Consider the following 17,102-nt stretch of genomic DNA (forward strand, 5'->3'; position numbering starts at 1 on the left):
CACAGAAAGATGTCTGCACCCAAGGGAGTGTTTATTGGGATCGAACTGGGCACCACCTACTCCTGTGTGGGGGTGTTCCAGCATGGCAAGGTGGAGATCATCGCCAACGACCAGGGCAACAGGACCACCCCTAGCTATGTGGCCTTCACTGACACAGAGAGGCTCATTGGAGATGCAGCCAAGAACCAGGTGGCCATGAACCCCAATAACACCATCTTTGGTTGATTGGCAGGAAGTACGAAGACCATGTTGTGCAGTCGGATATGAAGCACTGGCCCTTCAAGGTGATCAGTGATGGAGGCAAGCCCAAGGTGCAGGTGGAGTACAAAGGAGAGAATAAGACCTTCTACCCAGAAGAGATCTCCTCTATGGTCCTGACTAAGATGAAGGAGATTGCCGAGGCGTACCTGGGACAGAAAGTCTCCAATGCCGTCATCACCGTTCCTGCCTACTTCAATAATTCCCAGCGCCAGGCGACCAAAGACGCCGGCGTTATTGCTGGACTGAATGTGCTGAGAATCATCAATGAGCCCACAGCAGCTGCCATCGCTTACGGGCTGGATAAGGGCAAGAGAGGAGAGCGCAACGTCTTGATCTTTGACCTGGGTGGCGGCACCTTTGACGTGTCCATCCTTACCATCGAGGATGGGATCTTTGAGGTCAAGGCCACGGCAGGAGACACACACCTGGGTGGGGAGGACTTTGACAACCGCATGGTCAACCACTTTGTGGAAGAGTTCAAGAGGAAATACAAGAAGGACATCAGCCAGAACAAAAGAGCACTGAGGAGACTGCGCACCGCATGTGAGAGAGCCAAGAGAACCCTGTCCTCCAGCTCTCAGGCCAGCATCGAAATCGACTCTCTGTATGAATGTATCGACTTCTACACCTCTATTACCAGGGCTCGTTTTGAGGAGATGAGCTCCGACCTTTTCAGAGGTCCCTGGAGCCTGTTGAGAAGGCACTCAGAGATGCCAAGATGGACAAGTCTCAAATCCATGACATCGTCCTTGTTGGAGGCTCCACTCGCATCCCCAGGATCCAGAAACTGCTGCAGGACTTCTTCAGTGGCAGGGAGCTGAACAAGAGCATCAACCCCGATGAGGCTGTGGCCTATGGTGCAGCTGTGCAGGCAGCCATCCTCATGGGTGACACCTCTGAGAATGTGCAAGACTTACTGCTGCTGGATGTGGCTCCACTGTCGTTGGGCATCGAGACTGCAGGAGGAGTCATGACGGCCCTCATTAAGTGCAACACTACCATTCCCACCAAGCAAACCCAGACCTTCACTACTTATGCAGACAACCAGCCTGGTGTCCTGATCCAGGTGTACGAAGGGGAAAGAGCCATGACCAAGGACAACAGCCTTCTGGGGAAGTTTGAGCTGACGGGTATCCCCCCTGCCCCACGAGGGGTGCCACAGATTGAGGTGACCTTTGACATTGACGCCAATGGCATTCTGAACGTGTCTGCAGTGGACAAAAGCACTGGCAAAGAGAACAAGATCACCATCACCAATGACAAGGGCTGGCTGAGCAAAGAGGAAATTGAGAAGATGGTGCAGGACGCCGAGAGGTACAAAGCAGACGACGATGCCCAGAGGGAGAAGATCGCTGCCAAGAATACCCTGGAGTCCTATGCCTTCAACATGAAGAGCAGTGTGGAGGATGAAAATATGAAAGGCAAGATCAGTGAGGAGGACAAGAAGAAGGTCGTCGAGAAATGCAACCAAACCATTGCCTGGCTGGAGAAGAACCAGCTAGCAGAGAAGGAAGAGTACGAGCACCAGCTGAAAGAGCTGGAGAAAGTGTGTAACCCCATCATCACCAAGCTGTACCAGGGGGGGATGCCAGGAGGCATGCCAGGAGGAGGCTGTGGTAGCCAAGCACGGGCAGGCTCAGGGAATGCCTCCCAGGGGCCCACTATTGAGGAGGTAGATTAAGAGGACTAGACTGATACTTCCCAAATGGGATGCTCATAACTGTAGTGGATGGGGTGACAGAGCTTCAGTTTAATAAAGCCCAGTTTCACTAGAATGAGAATATTCCTTGTTACTGGTTGGACTGGTACACATAAGTGTTATTTATTACTTACTGATAAAATGTGTATATATATATATTTAAAATAAAGGCCTGCAGTGGATTTGATGGTGTTGTTTCACTTTTTTTAATGGTGTAGCTTACATGCTGTTGTAGGGGTAGATAGTATAGAATTAGTGCATCTGCAGATAATTGTGAGCTGAAATATATAATAATGAATATTATAATAACTTTTTATGAGGTTTTGCATTTTTACTGTTCATATATTCTATTGTTCTGAGTTACTTGTTAAGTAACAGATACTCTTAATGTTTCAGTCTTTCAATTGCAGCTTCTTTATGAAGTGGGAGCATCTGTTTTAATATAATCGGTTCATAAACATTGATACGTTTTTGTCGATAAGTATTTTTAATAATGGGCTGATAACGAATATATTCATTCAAGTTACTTTGTTCTTCTAAATATCGGGCTGCCATCCACTTGACAAGCTGAAGTGGCTCTTCTCATATTGCTGCAAAACTGAGGGCACGTTTATAGTATGTATAGTAAAATGTTTCTTATTAGACTTAAGATAATAATATAATAGTATAATTTAGCAAGAAACTAATTAAAACCAGAGAGCTAGTAGCAGTTTAATGTCCGCTTGATTACACCTTTCCCTGTCCTCAAAAATCACCCGTAAACATTTTTTTTTTCATCCAACGTCCATTATGCTACTTGGGCAGTAAAACAATGATGTAACGAACATTACGGAAAAACGTTTACTAACGGTGATTCCAATTAATATCCAGACATGCAGAAGTGTTCACCCTTATCTCCTGAAAAGAAAAAAAGCAACAACACTCTTTTCATGACTCGGACAAACCTGTGGGCTTCGAAGAATAAATGTAATTTAATTCCTCTGCAAATATATTGACGGTGAGGTAACATTTAGATGAAATAATCCGGGTTTGCAGGTAAATATTTAAATGAATATAGTTTTAAAACCGTCAGAGTTGTCCGTGGCGATCCTGTGCAGTAAAAACAGGGTCGAGCACAGGAAAAATAAAATCATCGTTATTTGCTTTTGAGCACAAGGTACTGACATGTTAACACCGTACAATGTTAACATTTTAACAGGGTGCGTCGTGGTTCAACCAGCTTAATTCGCGGTGCGATTTGAGAGGCTCGGATAGAGACGATTAAAAGTGGTCCAAGACAGGACAGCACGCTGTACTCCGCGCATCAGGCGCATCACTGTGCTGTAATAACCCCTTTCAAGGCGCTCGGTATCAAAACTACCAGTTCCGAGCAGAGCACAGGTCTGAGTTCACAGGTCGCGAATGGCGTTGCAACAGTAGCGCACAATGACCCAAAGAACCACAGCAGCGAGTTCGGTGAGATTCGGCAAGCGAGTCCGGAGGCAGCGCGACTGAGAACCGGAAAGAGAGGCTTGGTGCCGCTGTCGGATACTTGGAGGGAGACAGGTTTTCAGGAGTGAAGTATTATACATGATATGAAAATGAATGTACTAAAACCATAAGCTACACCCTGATAGATATACACTGTGGTTTTTTTTTATTCTGAAGCCGCCAGAACAGGTGACTGAGCTGGAGGACCAGGGAGCGTGCTGTAGTGTTTACTAAATAAAGCTGCCCTTCAGCCCGGCTTTTAAAGGGGTTGTCCTTCAAGAGTTAACGAGGGCAAATGGAGAACGTCGGGAATTATGTGAAGAAAAAAGCTGCAGAAAGGCAATATAAAGCCGAGGTGATGATAGCCGGAGAGCAGCTCAGGTAAAAATAAATGATCTTTCCCCTTGCATAGTATTGCCGCTTTATTATTAAAGAGAAAACCATTGTTTTAGACACGGAAACCAGTCAGCTAGTATTGCTATGAATAGACTTTACCTGATGAGGAATGTACGTTTTGCCGATTTTGTGAGCTATGCTCTCTGATTATTGTAGCGAATACTTGTTGGGATACCCCTGTTTTTTTAAAATAAACCTTATGTAGATACAGCCTAGGAATTAATTCTGTCAACCATGTAGTGTGTTCGTACTATATTTTGTTGCCTAAAGGCACCGTCTGTTCCTAACAAACTTTGCGAAAGTAGTGATCATTAAGGTTTTGCCCATGTAATACGAACACAAGGGAGCAGCTGTACCTACTGTAAGAACACCACCTTGCTTCTGAAGCGCACATCTCCAGTAAAAGATCAAAGATTTTTACCCTCAGTGACCCTTCTAATCGCAAACTACAGCTCTTGCGCATTTTCAGTATAGCGCTTTCCAAGACACGTCCAACAGCATCGATATTGTGACCAGGACATGCTTAATTAAGAGCAGAAATGAGCATGAAATATTATGTTCTGACTATTCACTGTTTCGCCGAAAGTATATGGCCAGAAAATGTGCTCTGTGAATACTTCTGCTGTTCACTTGTTCACTTATTCACTCGTTGCTCCCCTGCATGCCTTTTAACAGTCTAACCAACTGTGCCCAAGGCTTCTAAAACTGCTTTTACTGCATAACAACGCATGCTATTTGTGAAACATGTGGCTCTATGCCGGTGATGTCGCCTGAACTAGCAGTGTCCCGTTTTAATAAAAAAATGTGTTTAAAATTTGTTAAACTGATAAAAAAAATTGCATATGTTTTATGGTTTGGTAGACAAAATAGACAGTTGCATAAATGGCTTTAATTAAAAATGACATTTGATTTTTAAATATCCCATTGGGTGGCTCTTCTCTGTGTTAAACATTACACACACTTATATCTTTTACAATTTGCATATATATATATGTTTGTCTATTGAGAAAATAAGGACCTGAAGGAGAGTGAAACAATGTTCATAGTGTATCCAGTACGTAGGTGGTAAATGTTTTGTAGGAATGAAGGAATTCTGTGTTGGCAGCATCAGTCAGACATTTTCCCACAGTTACCTTCCCCCGTTTCAAAACTATTCTTCTTTTCTCCTTCTGCTCTGTCCCAGGCTCCGTCTGCATGATGGCAAGCTTATCAAAGACAGGCGGTGCTACCTGCGCACCTACCCCAACTGCTTCGTTGCCAAGGAAGCCATCGACTGGCTCATAGCTCACAAGGAAGCTCCTGACCGGGAGACAGCTGTCCGCCTCATGCAGCATCTAATGGCCCATGACATTGTGCACCACGGTACAGTGCTTTCAGTGCAATAACATGTGCCTATCCAGCCTTTTTACTGCACAGCGAAGCTTCCACATCACAGGAAGTAAAGTACTGTATTCTCCTTTCACCGGAGACAGTTGCCTTACAGACGTGTCCTTTTTTGCTTTCTTGTTTCGGCTCGTTTGTCAATCTTTCATGATTTCAAAGGGTCCATACCTGACACCCACGAGACCTTGAAGGTGGGTGTGTGAGGCACACTGCCCAGCCACGTTGTTGAAGCAAATTTCAACCAGCACCTATACCACCCTGCAACTCACAACTGGCTACCCACTGAAGCTCAGTAGGTGTGAGCCTGGCCAGTACCTGGTTGGGAGACCTCGTAGGAAAGCTAAGGTTGCTGCAGGAAGAGGTGTTTGGGGGGCCTGTAGGGGGTGCTCACCCTGCAGTCTGTGTGGGTCCTAATGCCCCAGTATAGTGACAGGGACACTATACTGTAAAAAGGCGCTGTCCTTTGGATGAGATGTAAAAGCAAGGTCCTGACTCTCTGTGGTCATTAAAAATCCCAGGGTGTTTCTCAAAAAGAGTGGGGGTGTTTTCCTGGTATCCTGGCCAAGTTTTCTCCTGGCCTTTACCAATCATGGCCTCCCCATTTGTGAACTGGCTTCATCACTCTGCTCTCCCTCCCAGTGATAGGCGGTGTGTGGGGAGTGTACTGGTGCACTATGGCTGTCGTAGCATCATCCAGGTTGGTCATGGTGGAGGAGAGTCCCCATTACTTGTAAAGCGCTTTGAGTGGAGTGTCCAGAAAAGCACTATATAAGTGTAAGGATTCGGTCTTACATTTCCAAGCTGCAGCCAAATGAGATCTTCGGATCAATGAGCTGCTACCAATCAAATGAGCGACTGGGCCAAACAGCCTCCTCTAGTTTCTAACTGTGTTTTCTTACCAGCTTTCTTTTTCTGCCTGTCTTTGTTTCAAGGCCTGATCAGAGCTCGGACTGGAGTTTTCCAGACACATGAGATTGGTGCGTTTTGTCTGCGTTGCACCCTCGTCCACTATGTTGGTGTAGCTCAAAGGTGCGTGAGGTGAGCCTCCCCTCAGACACCTTTAAGGCACAGGGGTTATACTCGGGATAAAGGCGCAGTGGTTCCTCAGCTTCTCAGCTGTGGCCCAGGCTCGCCCGCTGACCTGCTGTGTGTTAGTCTTGAGCAAGTGTCTTCACATCCTTGCGCTTTGTTCTCTGCATGAAACGTGTGTGTCTCAGCTCTTATTCCTCCTCAGTGTTTCCCAATTCCTACTTTACTTGTTTTCCAAGAGTTTCAGTGGTGCCCACTGAGTAATTCCCAGAGTCAGCAGGGAGTGTTGGGACATTTTTGTCATGATTATAGTCCCTCCTCCTTAAGGGTCTCTCCGGCTCTTTTCACTTCGGACCTAATTTTGTGCACCTGCCCCTTGTTCCAGCCTCCTTCCTGTCCCCCTTAAAAGCCAGACACTCAGTCAGTTCGGGGCTCTGCATCTGATTCCCATATCGTATGAGCCCGGGTCCTGATGCATCTGGCTCCGTCATGTTTTTAAGTCTCTGTTCCTGTTCCCCCTGCCGGTTCCGACCTGGTTCCTGGTTTTAACCTGTCTGTTCCTGATGGACCGCCTGGCTTTGGACTTTGCCCATTTTTTGGATTCCCCGTCTGGATTACCTTTGGATTGTTCGCCTCGGCCACACCTCCCCCGTGCACCAGCGCACCATGGACACGCCCCCCCGTCCTCATTCCCGTCTCCTGCATGACTTTTCTCCCCAGTGTTTTCTCACTTTTCCCTGGATTGTGTCGTCTGCATAGGGTCTGGAAAGAACTGTTCCGTTACAATTTTAAATGCTGTGTAAGGCTTTCGAGATATTAGAGTGAAAGATGAAGTGCTGGTTGGACTGAACATCTGGATGTCACAATCTCAGGGCTATGGGAATCTAACTGTCTGAGCAGGACAAATTAGTCATGAGAATTATTACAGACAGGAAACATAAGATATGAAATAACCCCAAAAATACATGATTCATGATTTTAACATTAAAAATATCAACTTATACATTTTAATAATAACATAATTATTACATTATAATGTTAGTTATTCAAAAAGCTAGGTTGAGCATGTAGACAAAACAGCAGCTGTGCCCTGCTTTATGATGAATAGCAGGTTGATCAATGTCCGTCTCTTTATCTTCAATGTAAAACATACTGTATATACTGTACTGTATTTTAGTCTGTTGCTTCCTTTGCATTTACACTTAATGTAAAACTTGGAAAAGGTGCATTCTGAGCTAGTAGTGGTAGTAATAATAATTATACTACAGTGCTACTACTAACTGCTACTACTAATAAGGAGATAGAAGATAGATAAAAGACATCAAATGCAATTTATAATATAGTAGCTGCAGCTATTACATCTTATCTCTAACGTTATTCTTTCACACTGGACCCTAGCTAAACAGCGATGTAATGTTGCATTTCAAGTGCTTTTCCTCAGGGGAGGGTGAACGAGAGGGGAGGCTCCGGATGAGATGTACTGGTATCATTGCTGGACGAATCTAGTGATTAAACACTCATGCAGCACAAGGTCATGGACAACACGTAGAAAGACAATCAGGGCATGAGAGCACAATAAAACGAATCCAATCTACTTGTCTCATACTACCACACTTTCAGCTCCCCTTCCAAAATCTAATTTGTATATATAAGGATTATATTCATACATCTTGTATGATATTTATGCGGTCATAGTATAATGATGTCCTGACTTATGAAAATGAAAATATATCACATTTAATAATTATTGTATATGCTATGCATATACTGTATTTTGATGCTAATGTATAATAAATCTGTTTATTTAATTAAGACATTTCTTAACTAAAAACTACAGTTGCTCATGTTTAGTGACAAATTCTTTTTTTTTTCATGCACATTCGAAGCTTCATTCTCTGTTTTCTATTATTTAGTCTCGCTGCGTGTTGGCACAACACACATTTCACAAGGCACATTCTCCCCCTCAGAGCTGTTTGGCCCAGCGCAGTATAAATAAGATACCATGCTTGGCCAGTATCTGCAGCTCAGCCACACCTGGAAAATAAGCAATTAATTCAGCCTGTTCAGGCCTCAGACACTTGCTTTTTTTTTCTCACACTCAGGAGTGAAACTGCTGCCACAGTTTAAAAGAATGCACTGCTCCGTATCTCTTTCTGGTTTAATTAGGGAAACTGCAATTTGATTTTTTTATAAGAACTGGCATCATGAAAAGCCACTTCTTCACAGTGTTTTGTTCTTCCTCAGTGTGTATTTAGTTATAAGGAGGCACTAAAAATGCTCCATTGACTGATCTTTTTCTCTGGCTGGGGCACTAATTGCTGCTCTCCCCCCCCCATAGTGGATTTGTATGATCGCAGGGCCCTGTCTGTCCTCTGACGGTGTTTTTGTCCTCTTCTCCACACAGTGTGTGACAGGCATTCTGAATACAAGGATGCTAAGCTGCTGTACCGCTTTCGCAAAGATGACGGGACCTTTCCTTTCAACATGGAGGTGAAGGTGTTCATGAGAGGACAGAGCCTTTACGAGCGGTAAAAGTCCATTTACACTTGTTTGGAATTTCTGCACAGCTGCCTTTGATCTCCCTGTCCGCTCACAGTTACCCACCGTTGTTCAGTATGACCTGGGGATGCTTTCCTGGCTGGGATGAACAAGAGACACAGACGCTAACCAGTGAAACAAGAGCTGTGTATTGGATTGTGCGGGAAAGCCAAGCAGCCGACTTTAATAAATTGGGATTTTCAATAAGGGATGTGGGATATCAATGGTTAGCCTAGTGACATGGTGGTTGATGTTGCTGATTCACTGCTCTGGGCTCCTGGGCTCAGTTCCATACTAGGCACCTTATGTGAAGTTGCATGTTTTCATGGTAACACAAAATTGGGAGGAACTATAGCAATCAAAATAGCCCAAAATAGCCTCCATTTGTGGTGCCTCCATCTATGATATTACTTCTGAAAATGCTATAAAAATCACAGTCTTCCCCTCTCTTCCTCATGTTCATCTACTCTGCTTTCGTAGCTGCCGCTTGGCTAATATCAGTCCGCATGGCGGTCCTAACTTCCCTGTCATGTGGGTTAAGCCAAGACTCTTTATGCCTAATTTAATCAATAAATATTCATAACATGTTTTCTGATTGGGTGTCATTATTCCTCATGAACCTGTGAATGTGTTGGGTTCTTGATTCCTTCAAGTTGTGTGTGTGTGTGTGTGGGGAGAGGCCTATGTCAGAGGATCCACTGAGAAATAAGCTGCTATATATTTTTCCCCAGATCAGTGAAATTGATTTTGAAACCTTTTGCTTCAGTGGAAAAAAAAATTCAAGCTTCCAATAAACTCTAGCTCAGACCACTTCATAGACCACTGATTTTTTTGGTTAAAAATGTAGATTTCATTTTCTCCTGCTTTAAGAGACATACTTTAAGAGGCCAGGGAGGTGTTGAAAAACACCTTGTGTGTTCACTTCAGGAATTCGCACTCTTGTGCTTACGATTAATGGAGCTGAACAGGTGGAGAGGAGAGTCTGAACAGCTGAAGTGGCTCAGAATTTCCAGGGCTCATGAGTAAATATTTAAGACTTCCAAGGGCAGCTTACAAAGTGTGTGTTGTTCCAAAACAGAGCCCATTCCTCCCAAATTATATTTCTGTGAAACACATTTGAACTTTCTGCTTTTCAAGCCTATGGTTTTTTGAGCTTGACTTTCATCGCATACGTCTGGAAGTACTGTAACCTCCAGCAAATTGGAAGTTGGTCCTTCAGTGGAGCACAAAGTGCCCTGAGATGCTTTACCTGTGGTGTGTCTAATCCCACCAGCCTGGTCGCAGGCAAGGACTCCATCATGAAGGAGCACGAGGAGAAAGGGGTGAAGTATCAGAGGGCCTTTCCTGGCTTTGAGATGATCGACTGGCTGCTGCACAACGGAGAGATCCCCAACAGGAGGGAGGGTGTGGATCTGTGCCGCACCCTGCTGGACCACGGCATCGTTCAGCACGGTAAGCTGGCAGCCCAGGGGCAGAGCAGCAGGGTGGCAGAAGACGAGGCCCGTTTCAAAAGGCAAAGACTTGTTATCCGTCCTGAAGCAGTGTGTCAGGTCTTGGTTATTCTCATTCATGTGTCCTGTGAGATTTGTCTGGGACCGGGCTCTAAAAACAAGAGGCATCTCTTCAGCTTGTCTCCCTTGATCGGCCATCGGCAGTTTAACGATCCCAAAATTAACGATCCCGAAAGAAAGAGTGCAGTTCCGGCCTGCGCCAAGTCCCTTTCTTCCTGAGGCCTGGGAGTCAGTTCTGCGCTGCCCCCTGTTTCCCTACAGTGGCCCTCAGGCACCACTTCTTTGACAGCGGCCTGCTGTACCAGTTCTGTATCAACTTCCGCCGCCGCCGCCGCCTGGCGGAGCTGCTGAGCGAGAGTGAGAGCCGGGGGGCGCCGCCGGGGCAGGAGGAGGCTTCGGACAGCCCCTTCACCCTCCGCAAGACTGCCCCCGAGGAGGGCAACACCAGCTTCCTGTCAGGTTAGCGCGTCCGCCTGCTCACGCCCACTTCATTCGGCTGCCCGAAGACTCACAGCTGTAGGACCGATAGACAGTCTGCACACCTGTTCCAAAGTGACACGTTAACCCCCTGAAATCATGGCACATTGCGTCAGACCACTTATCCAACCTTACTTTCTAGGTCTTCATTGGTGGTGCTGCCTTACAATGTATAAATAAAGGTCAAATAAATTCTTGATCTAATGTGTCTTGATTTCAGACTTTTAGGCCACAAAATGTGTTACTTTGGTAAGGGGGTGTAGGCTTTCTATAAGCACTGTACCTACCTGGGCATCATGGGCCTCCTCCTTAACATGCATGGCTTATAAGGGCTAAACCAGTTGCATTGTGAAAGCTGTGCACAGAGAAGCCATGACAGTATACTGTACCATAGGCCTGTGGAGGATCTCTTTCTGCATTTAACACAAGTGGGCACTGACCCTCATCGTACCATTGCAGGTGGTGCTTAGGAGCTGTCATAGACCAAAAAAGCAATCATGCAGTGACTATACAGTGTTCTGTATACTATATTCCTCGTGTGAACATGACAGGTGCTTGGGGCATTACAGACATGGGATCTGTAAGTGAAAGAATAACGTGAGGGGATTGTGAGTTTGCGTGTGTATTGCCTTCATTTATAGGAACTAAACCACTAACTAACTTTGTAACTATTCCACTCTCCCAGTGGAAATGGGTGCTGAAGAGTGTGTCTCTGTTCCTCCACACAGTTCAGCCTAATAAGGAGATCAAACTGGTGTCAGCAGTGCGCAGAAGCAGCACGACCTCACTGTCAGGAGGAGCAGGTGGCTACTTCTCCATCCCTCCCAGCTTCAACAACGCAGCTCCGGTGAAGTGCAATCCTAAATCAGGTCAGCACTGATTACTCTCTTATTACGAGTTTGATGGTTACTATATTCTTGTTTCTCTTCTCTACAGATAATGTACCATCCGCTGTTTGGTGTTTTCTTTGTGAAACTCAGCATTGCTACTTGAGAAGACATTGTAGATTCTTTAAGTGTAATAATGGATGAACCTGGGAGGCACGATGGCACAGTGGTTACCATTGCTGCCTCTCAGTGCTTGGGCCCTGGGTTTAATTCCTGGGGTGCTATCTGTGTGGAGTTTGCATGTTCTACCCAAGTTTGTGATTGGTTTCCTCTGGGTGCTCTGGTTTCCTGCCATAGTCCAAAGACAGGCTGGTAGGTTAATTGGCTCCTGGTGTGAGTGTGTGCATGTCTGTATTTCTGACTGTGGGTGCTCTGTAATAGACTGGTGTCTGGTCCAGGCTGTATCCTGTCTTGTACTTATTCCTTACTGGGACAGGCTCCAGCGCCTCCACAACCCTGCACTGGGTAAAGTGGTTAGATAATAGCTGGATACCCATTGAATTGGATACAATACAGACTGGTGACACGGAACTGGTTTCTGACAGCCTAGATCAATCACAAACACCTCAGGTTTAGATTAACTTTATACTACAGATGTGGAAACAACAGTGATTTTCCAGAGCCTATCAGGTTGATGACTTGACAGACGGAAGAAAACCCTGAAATATGTTTTTCTTTTCATCCCATACAAGATCTGCAGTACAGTATATACATATAACTAAAATAAGTATTTCTAATATGCACTGGTTACTTAGGAAATTCTCTCAGTAGTAAGAAAACTTTCTCTTTTTAGTGCTGAAGAAAAAAGTAACAATAGAGGAGTTAATGGACGCTGGAGCTCCTTACATGAGGAAGAGTATCACAGTGAGTAGTGTGAGATATTGACAGTAATGTCTTCTATTTGAAATTATTTCCAAGTACTGTACTGTATATATACTTTTGGTTTCTGAAAATGTCTACACCCGGGAGTCTAATCCCTGTGCTCCTCATTACCGGGTGTGTCTGTAACAGCTAACCTGAGATTATTATTATTATTATTAACATTATGGTTATAAACTGTTCTAATTGGAACATCCTCTCCAGCTGAAGAGACCTAGTTTTTTTCTGTGGATGACCTATCTGTGCTTAAGTGTTCTTTCACATTTCATCTTACTGCATACCACAAGACATTTATTATGTACAGTTTCACTGTATGCCTGCCATTTTAGGATTCTGATGTTGGGTGCAGTGTACATGACTGTTTCTGGGAACAGAGTATTACCTGGTAGTATTACTGGGCTGAGTAGGTACTTTTTACCCATCTACATATCATCTTGAATGATGTAATTATTCAGGCAAGGTGTTCAGGAGGTTCTGCGTTTAAAAGGTCCCGTCGAATCGTGTTTTGCCTGATTTATATATTGTTCATGAAGCTGTCAAAGCACCATTCAGAACACTTTCTGCAAAACCAATCTTCACCTGCCGTTGCTTAGCAACAAGGTAGTTTGAAAGGTGATAAAACATTCTTTAATGCAGCAGGAGCCGTGAACACATTTCATTCTAATAAACCTGGGGCATCCTAGGATTAACACCCAGAATGTAAATAGGATCCTTCGAGCCCTGGAAAGACTGCTGGTAACGAAGTAGCAGTTTTGGTTTTCTTCAGTTTCATTAGGTCTCACATCTTAAAGAAGCCACATTGAAAAGCTCTCAGATTCACTTGAGCAGCTCTGAACCAGGTGTCTGTCCTGCCTTAGTCCCCTTTGTCATCTGGTTTGGTTGCAACCGATTTCTAATAATTCAGGGACCAGCTGAGAGCCAATCTCTTCCTTTTTGTTTCTGCTTTCACAACTAAGTCATTGTAACTGCTGTGCACTAAGCGTCTGGCTTCAGACAATCTGTGCTGTAGCTGTGTAGTTGCCAGGACAGTTAGCAAACACCATCTGTCCAGTTTGTCTTCCCCTTGTTTAACAAAGTGTTGCTCCACAGTAGCTGTCAACAAGTGACAGGCAGTCCAAACTTCAAAAAGTTAATTGGAAAATCCTATGACCCAGTGACTTTTGTCACCACATGCAGACATTGGTCTGGCATTTGCCTGAGGACCAGGGGGCAGAGTTCTGCTTGCTGGCCCATCAGTACCACTTACAGCAGCAACTCAATCAGCAGAATCCACTCGGTCAAGCACTGGACCTTGCTTGTCTTCTGATTTCTGGCAATGATGTGCAACAGTGTGGTTGTATCTCGACATGGCGAATAGTTAGTGTACAGGAGGTCAGCTGTGTCTTCAGCAGCTCAGTTCAGTGTCCACCAGTTTGGCGCCCAGAAACACATCGTGCTCTTGCTCAGAGAGGTGCGTGTCTTTGAAGATTGTAGGAGACGCAGTCGGCTGGGGCTTTGTGGTCCGAGGGGAGAGTCCCTGTCACGTCCAGGCTGTGGACCCTGGAAGTCCTGCAGCTGCTGCAGGGATAAAGGTAATCCTTCCTCATCCGGAATTCTGGGGTGCCAGGGGTATATCTGGAAGCAGGTCCCAAAAATACCTGAGTGGGAAACAGGCAGAGACGAATCCACTCTAACTCATACTTGTTCCTGATCAACACTGGTGCTGAAATGTTTTAAATTCCTTGGCAAAGAGGAAGCAGACAATGCTAAATTGGTAACTGCAATAACCAGCTATGAGCCAATCTCTTGTGCTTTAAAATGCACTGCTCACAATAATCTGGGGATATTTTTCTCTACACTTGCTGGAAAACAGTTGAATCCAGGTAGACAATGCAAGAGTACAGCTCATACTCTTCACAATCTTCTCTGCACAACCTTCGGTTACTAGAGTCTACTTGTAAGGCTGTTAGAATTGTCACTATTATAATCCTACAGGTGCTTCATCATAAAACTGAGCAAAGACCAGGTAAGAAAAGCAGGGAGGGTAGAATGGGCTCTGTTTAATAACTTTTTCATATGATCCTGTGTGCCTTAACCAGTGTATTGTGTTTCTAAATCTGATCCCCAGGCTGGGCAGTTTGTGTTCCAGGTCAATGGAGTGTGTGTCCTCGATCTGGACTACAAGACCCTCAGTAGGCTCATCATGACTGGCCCTCGCATCTTGGTTGTAGAAGTGATGGAATCTCTGGAGTGAAGCCATGGAGAACTGCAGCACTTTAGACAGGTGGTGACTCCGTGATGAAGCCTGTGTGCACCAGGTGGACTGTATATACAGTACACCGGCCATTTCATCAAGAGAGTGTTGTCTTCTGACTCTTGCTGCTTCCTCTTCAAATCCATAAGGGAGCTGGAAGTTCAAGCGAAATTTTCAAGAATTAATGAACTAATGATCTGATTGTTACTAGGAACTGCACGGGCCTCTGTGACATTTTCACACTCTATAAATCAGGAATCTCAGATTGATTTTTGATTTTATACCACACAGTTTCAAAATAATCACAAAATGCTTAATTTGAACTTGGGGTTATTAGTAGTTACTTTTTTTATGTTCCCCACTTTGGAATTCTGAATCGTTTATCAGCTTGAGCCACCACTCTCACAGCAGAACAGGAGAGAAATAATATCTATACAGATCCTGCAAAACGTGCTCTACCAGGCTATTCTCCTTATTATAAAAGTGCAAGAAGTGAAACTGAGGCGACAGTAGATCCTGAATCAGCCACATGGGGTCGCTGTTGGGCAAATTAACTCTTCCTTCAGCCGTGGTTCACTGTGCTGCCCTTGGAAATCCCGATCTTGCTTCCCTAATAGCACTGATCAGCTTCGAAGTGGTGATCTCTTTACTATAGAGCACGTCCTGTGGTCCACGCCGATGCCTTTACAAGATGATTTTTGTGTGAAAATATATTCTTGTTACCAACTCGGCAGTTTTCTCCCATGCCTTTATAAAGAAGAAAGCTCTGGAGAGTACAAACTAGCATGCTTTTATTGGTCTGTCATATTCAAAGAATAAAGATAAGATCACTTTATTGGCCATATACAATTTCTTGTAGCAGGAATCTGTCTTTTTGCATTCCCTAACTTGCTCTCCATGAGACACACAGACAGGGAGTGAGAAGCTTGGGGTCAGAGCACAGGGTCAGCCATTTATACGGCACCCCTGGAGCAGTTAGGGTTAAGGGCACAGAGGAGTAGGATTCCTCTGCCAGCTGCAGGATATGAACCAGCAACCTTCCAGCCACAGGCGTAGATCTTTAGCCACAGAGCCACCGCACCACCCCAGGGATAGGTTGGACAAATCTTTTGAAGTTTATTATATCCGTGAAAAACACAGATAAATCACCTTGTTCGGTACAAAATCTATCTGACAATATGGCAATGTGGATGATTTGTTGAGGGTTCTGTGTGCAAGAGACTCAAGAGATGAATTGCAGACACACTGCCAGTACCCGATCCGTACAGCCCAAATGAGAGACACACACAGCAGCTTCCTGTGGCACGAGGGCTGAATGACCTAACCTGAGAATGATGTCATAGCTTTTGTCTCTGATCACATTGTGAAGTCGTGTTACACTGTTCTCAAGTGATCGGCATGTGGGTACAGATATAAGACTGATTTACTGCAGCTTGTTATCTCTTCCTTAAACTGTTCTTGATTTAGGGAGTGATGAACAAGAAGTCTGTCTCAGGCTAGAAAACAGGAAGCATAATTTCAATACAAGAAATAGCCCCTCTGCAATCAGATTCTCATGATATGATCAGAGATTAAGCTAATTTAAGATACACAGTTAAACTTCACATAAGATTATTACATAATCGCCTCTAATCTTATTTCTGTAATGAAATTGTATACACAGCGTTTTATCTAACGCGATTTATGATCTGTGATTCTAAACAGTGATTGAATCCCTTCTGGTTTTGGGATGCTTCTGAAAACCAGATGTTGATCTCGTGAGATGATCCTGATGATCAAGTTAGAAATAAATATCCAATCGTACAATGTATGGAGAATTCAGGTTGAGCTGTAACATTTCCACAAAATGAAGTCTATTAAACTTTGCCTTCAGACGCATTACAGGTCAAGTGTTATCTTTGCATATTGGTGTTACTGGTTTTTACAAATGTACAAAAATGCATCCGTTCTGACACATTAACAAGCGAAACTGTTGCTTTGCGTCTGCTGGCAACTACTTATTTTAATCAACATAGAATGAATTAATCCCTGTAACAAGAAAAACTCATCAACCTTGGAAGGGCAAACTGGCACTAAATTGCTTACTTGTGAGCCTCTTCATTACATTTCCTTTCAAAGGACTATGAACCACAAATGTATCGCTTAAAGGCTCCATTGTTAGAGTGCCGTCATGACCATTTCAAAATAATTGTAATAATGCATTATTAAATACATAAATAATGATAAGTATTAGTAATATAAGTGCTAATATTGCTTAATAAAACTTATCCTGGAGGAATATACCAAAAGACAAGCAAGTTGTTTCCCGTTATCATGAAATAGCATACCATTGTTAGAAA

At 44.3% G+C, this 17,102-nt stretch overlaps 2 protein-coding genes across 2 annotated transcripts; both read left to right on the top strand.

Moving 5' to 3' along the window:
* LOC148818045 (heat shock 70 kDa protein-like) lies at positions 1-2,142 on the top strand. Its single transcript, XM_088937752.1, has one exon. It carries the CDS (start codon positions 980-982, stop codon positions 1,940-1,942), a length of 963 nt encoding a protein of 320 aa, XP_088793878.1. The 5' UTR covers positions 1-979; the 3' UTR covers positions 1,943-2,142.
* A 1,567-nt stretch (positions 2,143-3,709) lies between these two features.
* On the top strand, positions 3,710-16,641 carry LOC148818046 (DEP domain-containing mTOR-interacting protein-like). The gene is made up of 9 exons (XM_088937221.1): positions 3,710-3,811; positions 5,010-5,188; positions 8,643-8,766; positions 10,050-10,228; positions 10,549-10,746; positions 11,493-11,633; positions 12,445-12,515; positions 13,997-14,101; positions 14,638-16,641. Exons 1-9 carry the CDS (start codon positions 3,726-3,728, stop codon positions 14,761-14,763), a joined length of 1,209 nt encoding a protein of 402 aa, XP_088793347.1. The 5' UTR covers positions 3,710-3,725; the 3' UTR covers positions 14,764-16,641.
* Positions 16,642-17,102: the final 461 nt, after the last annotated feature.

This window comes from Atractosteus spatula, chromosome 19 (assembly GCF_055471065.1).
Source record: "Atractosteus spatula isolate fAtrSpa1 chromosome 19, fAtrSpa1.hap1, whole genome shotgun sequence".
NCBI lineage: Eukaryota > Metazoa > Chordata > Actinopteri > Semionotiformes > Lepisosteidae > Atractosteus > Atractosteus spatula.

Excerpts from the sequence above, each read along its gene's own strand:
- LOC148818045 (XM_088937752.1), top strand. The coding sequence starts at position 980 with ATGGACAAGTCTCAAATCCATGACATCGTCCTTGTTGGAGGCTCCACT.
- LOC148818046 (XM_088937221.1), top strand. The coding sequence starts at position 3,726 with ATGGAGAACGTCGGGAATTATGTGAAGAAAAAAGCTGCAGAAAGGCAA. Across the intron at positions 3,812-5,009 it reads ATAGCCGGAGAGCAGCTCAG|GCTCCGTCTGCATGATGGCA; the intron begins GTAAAAATAAAT and ends GCTCTGTCCCAG. Across the intron at positions 10,747-11,492 it reads CAACACCAGCTTCCTGTCAG|TTCAGCCTAATAAGGAGATC; the intron begins GTTAGCGCGTCC and ends TCCTCCACACAG.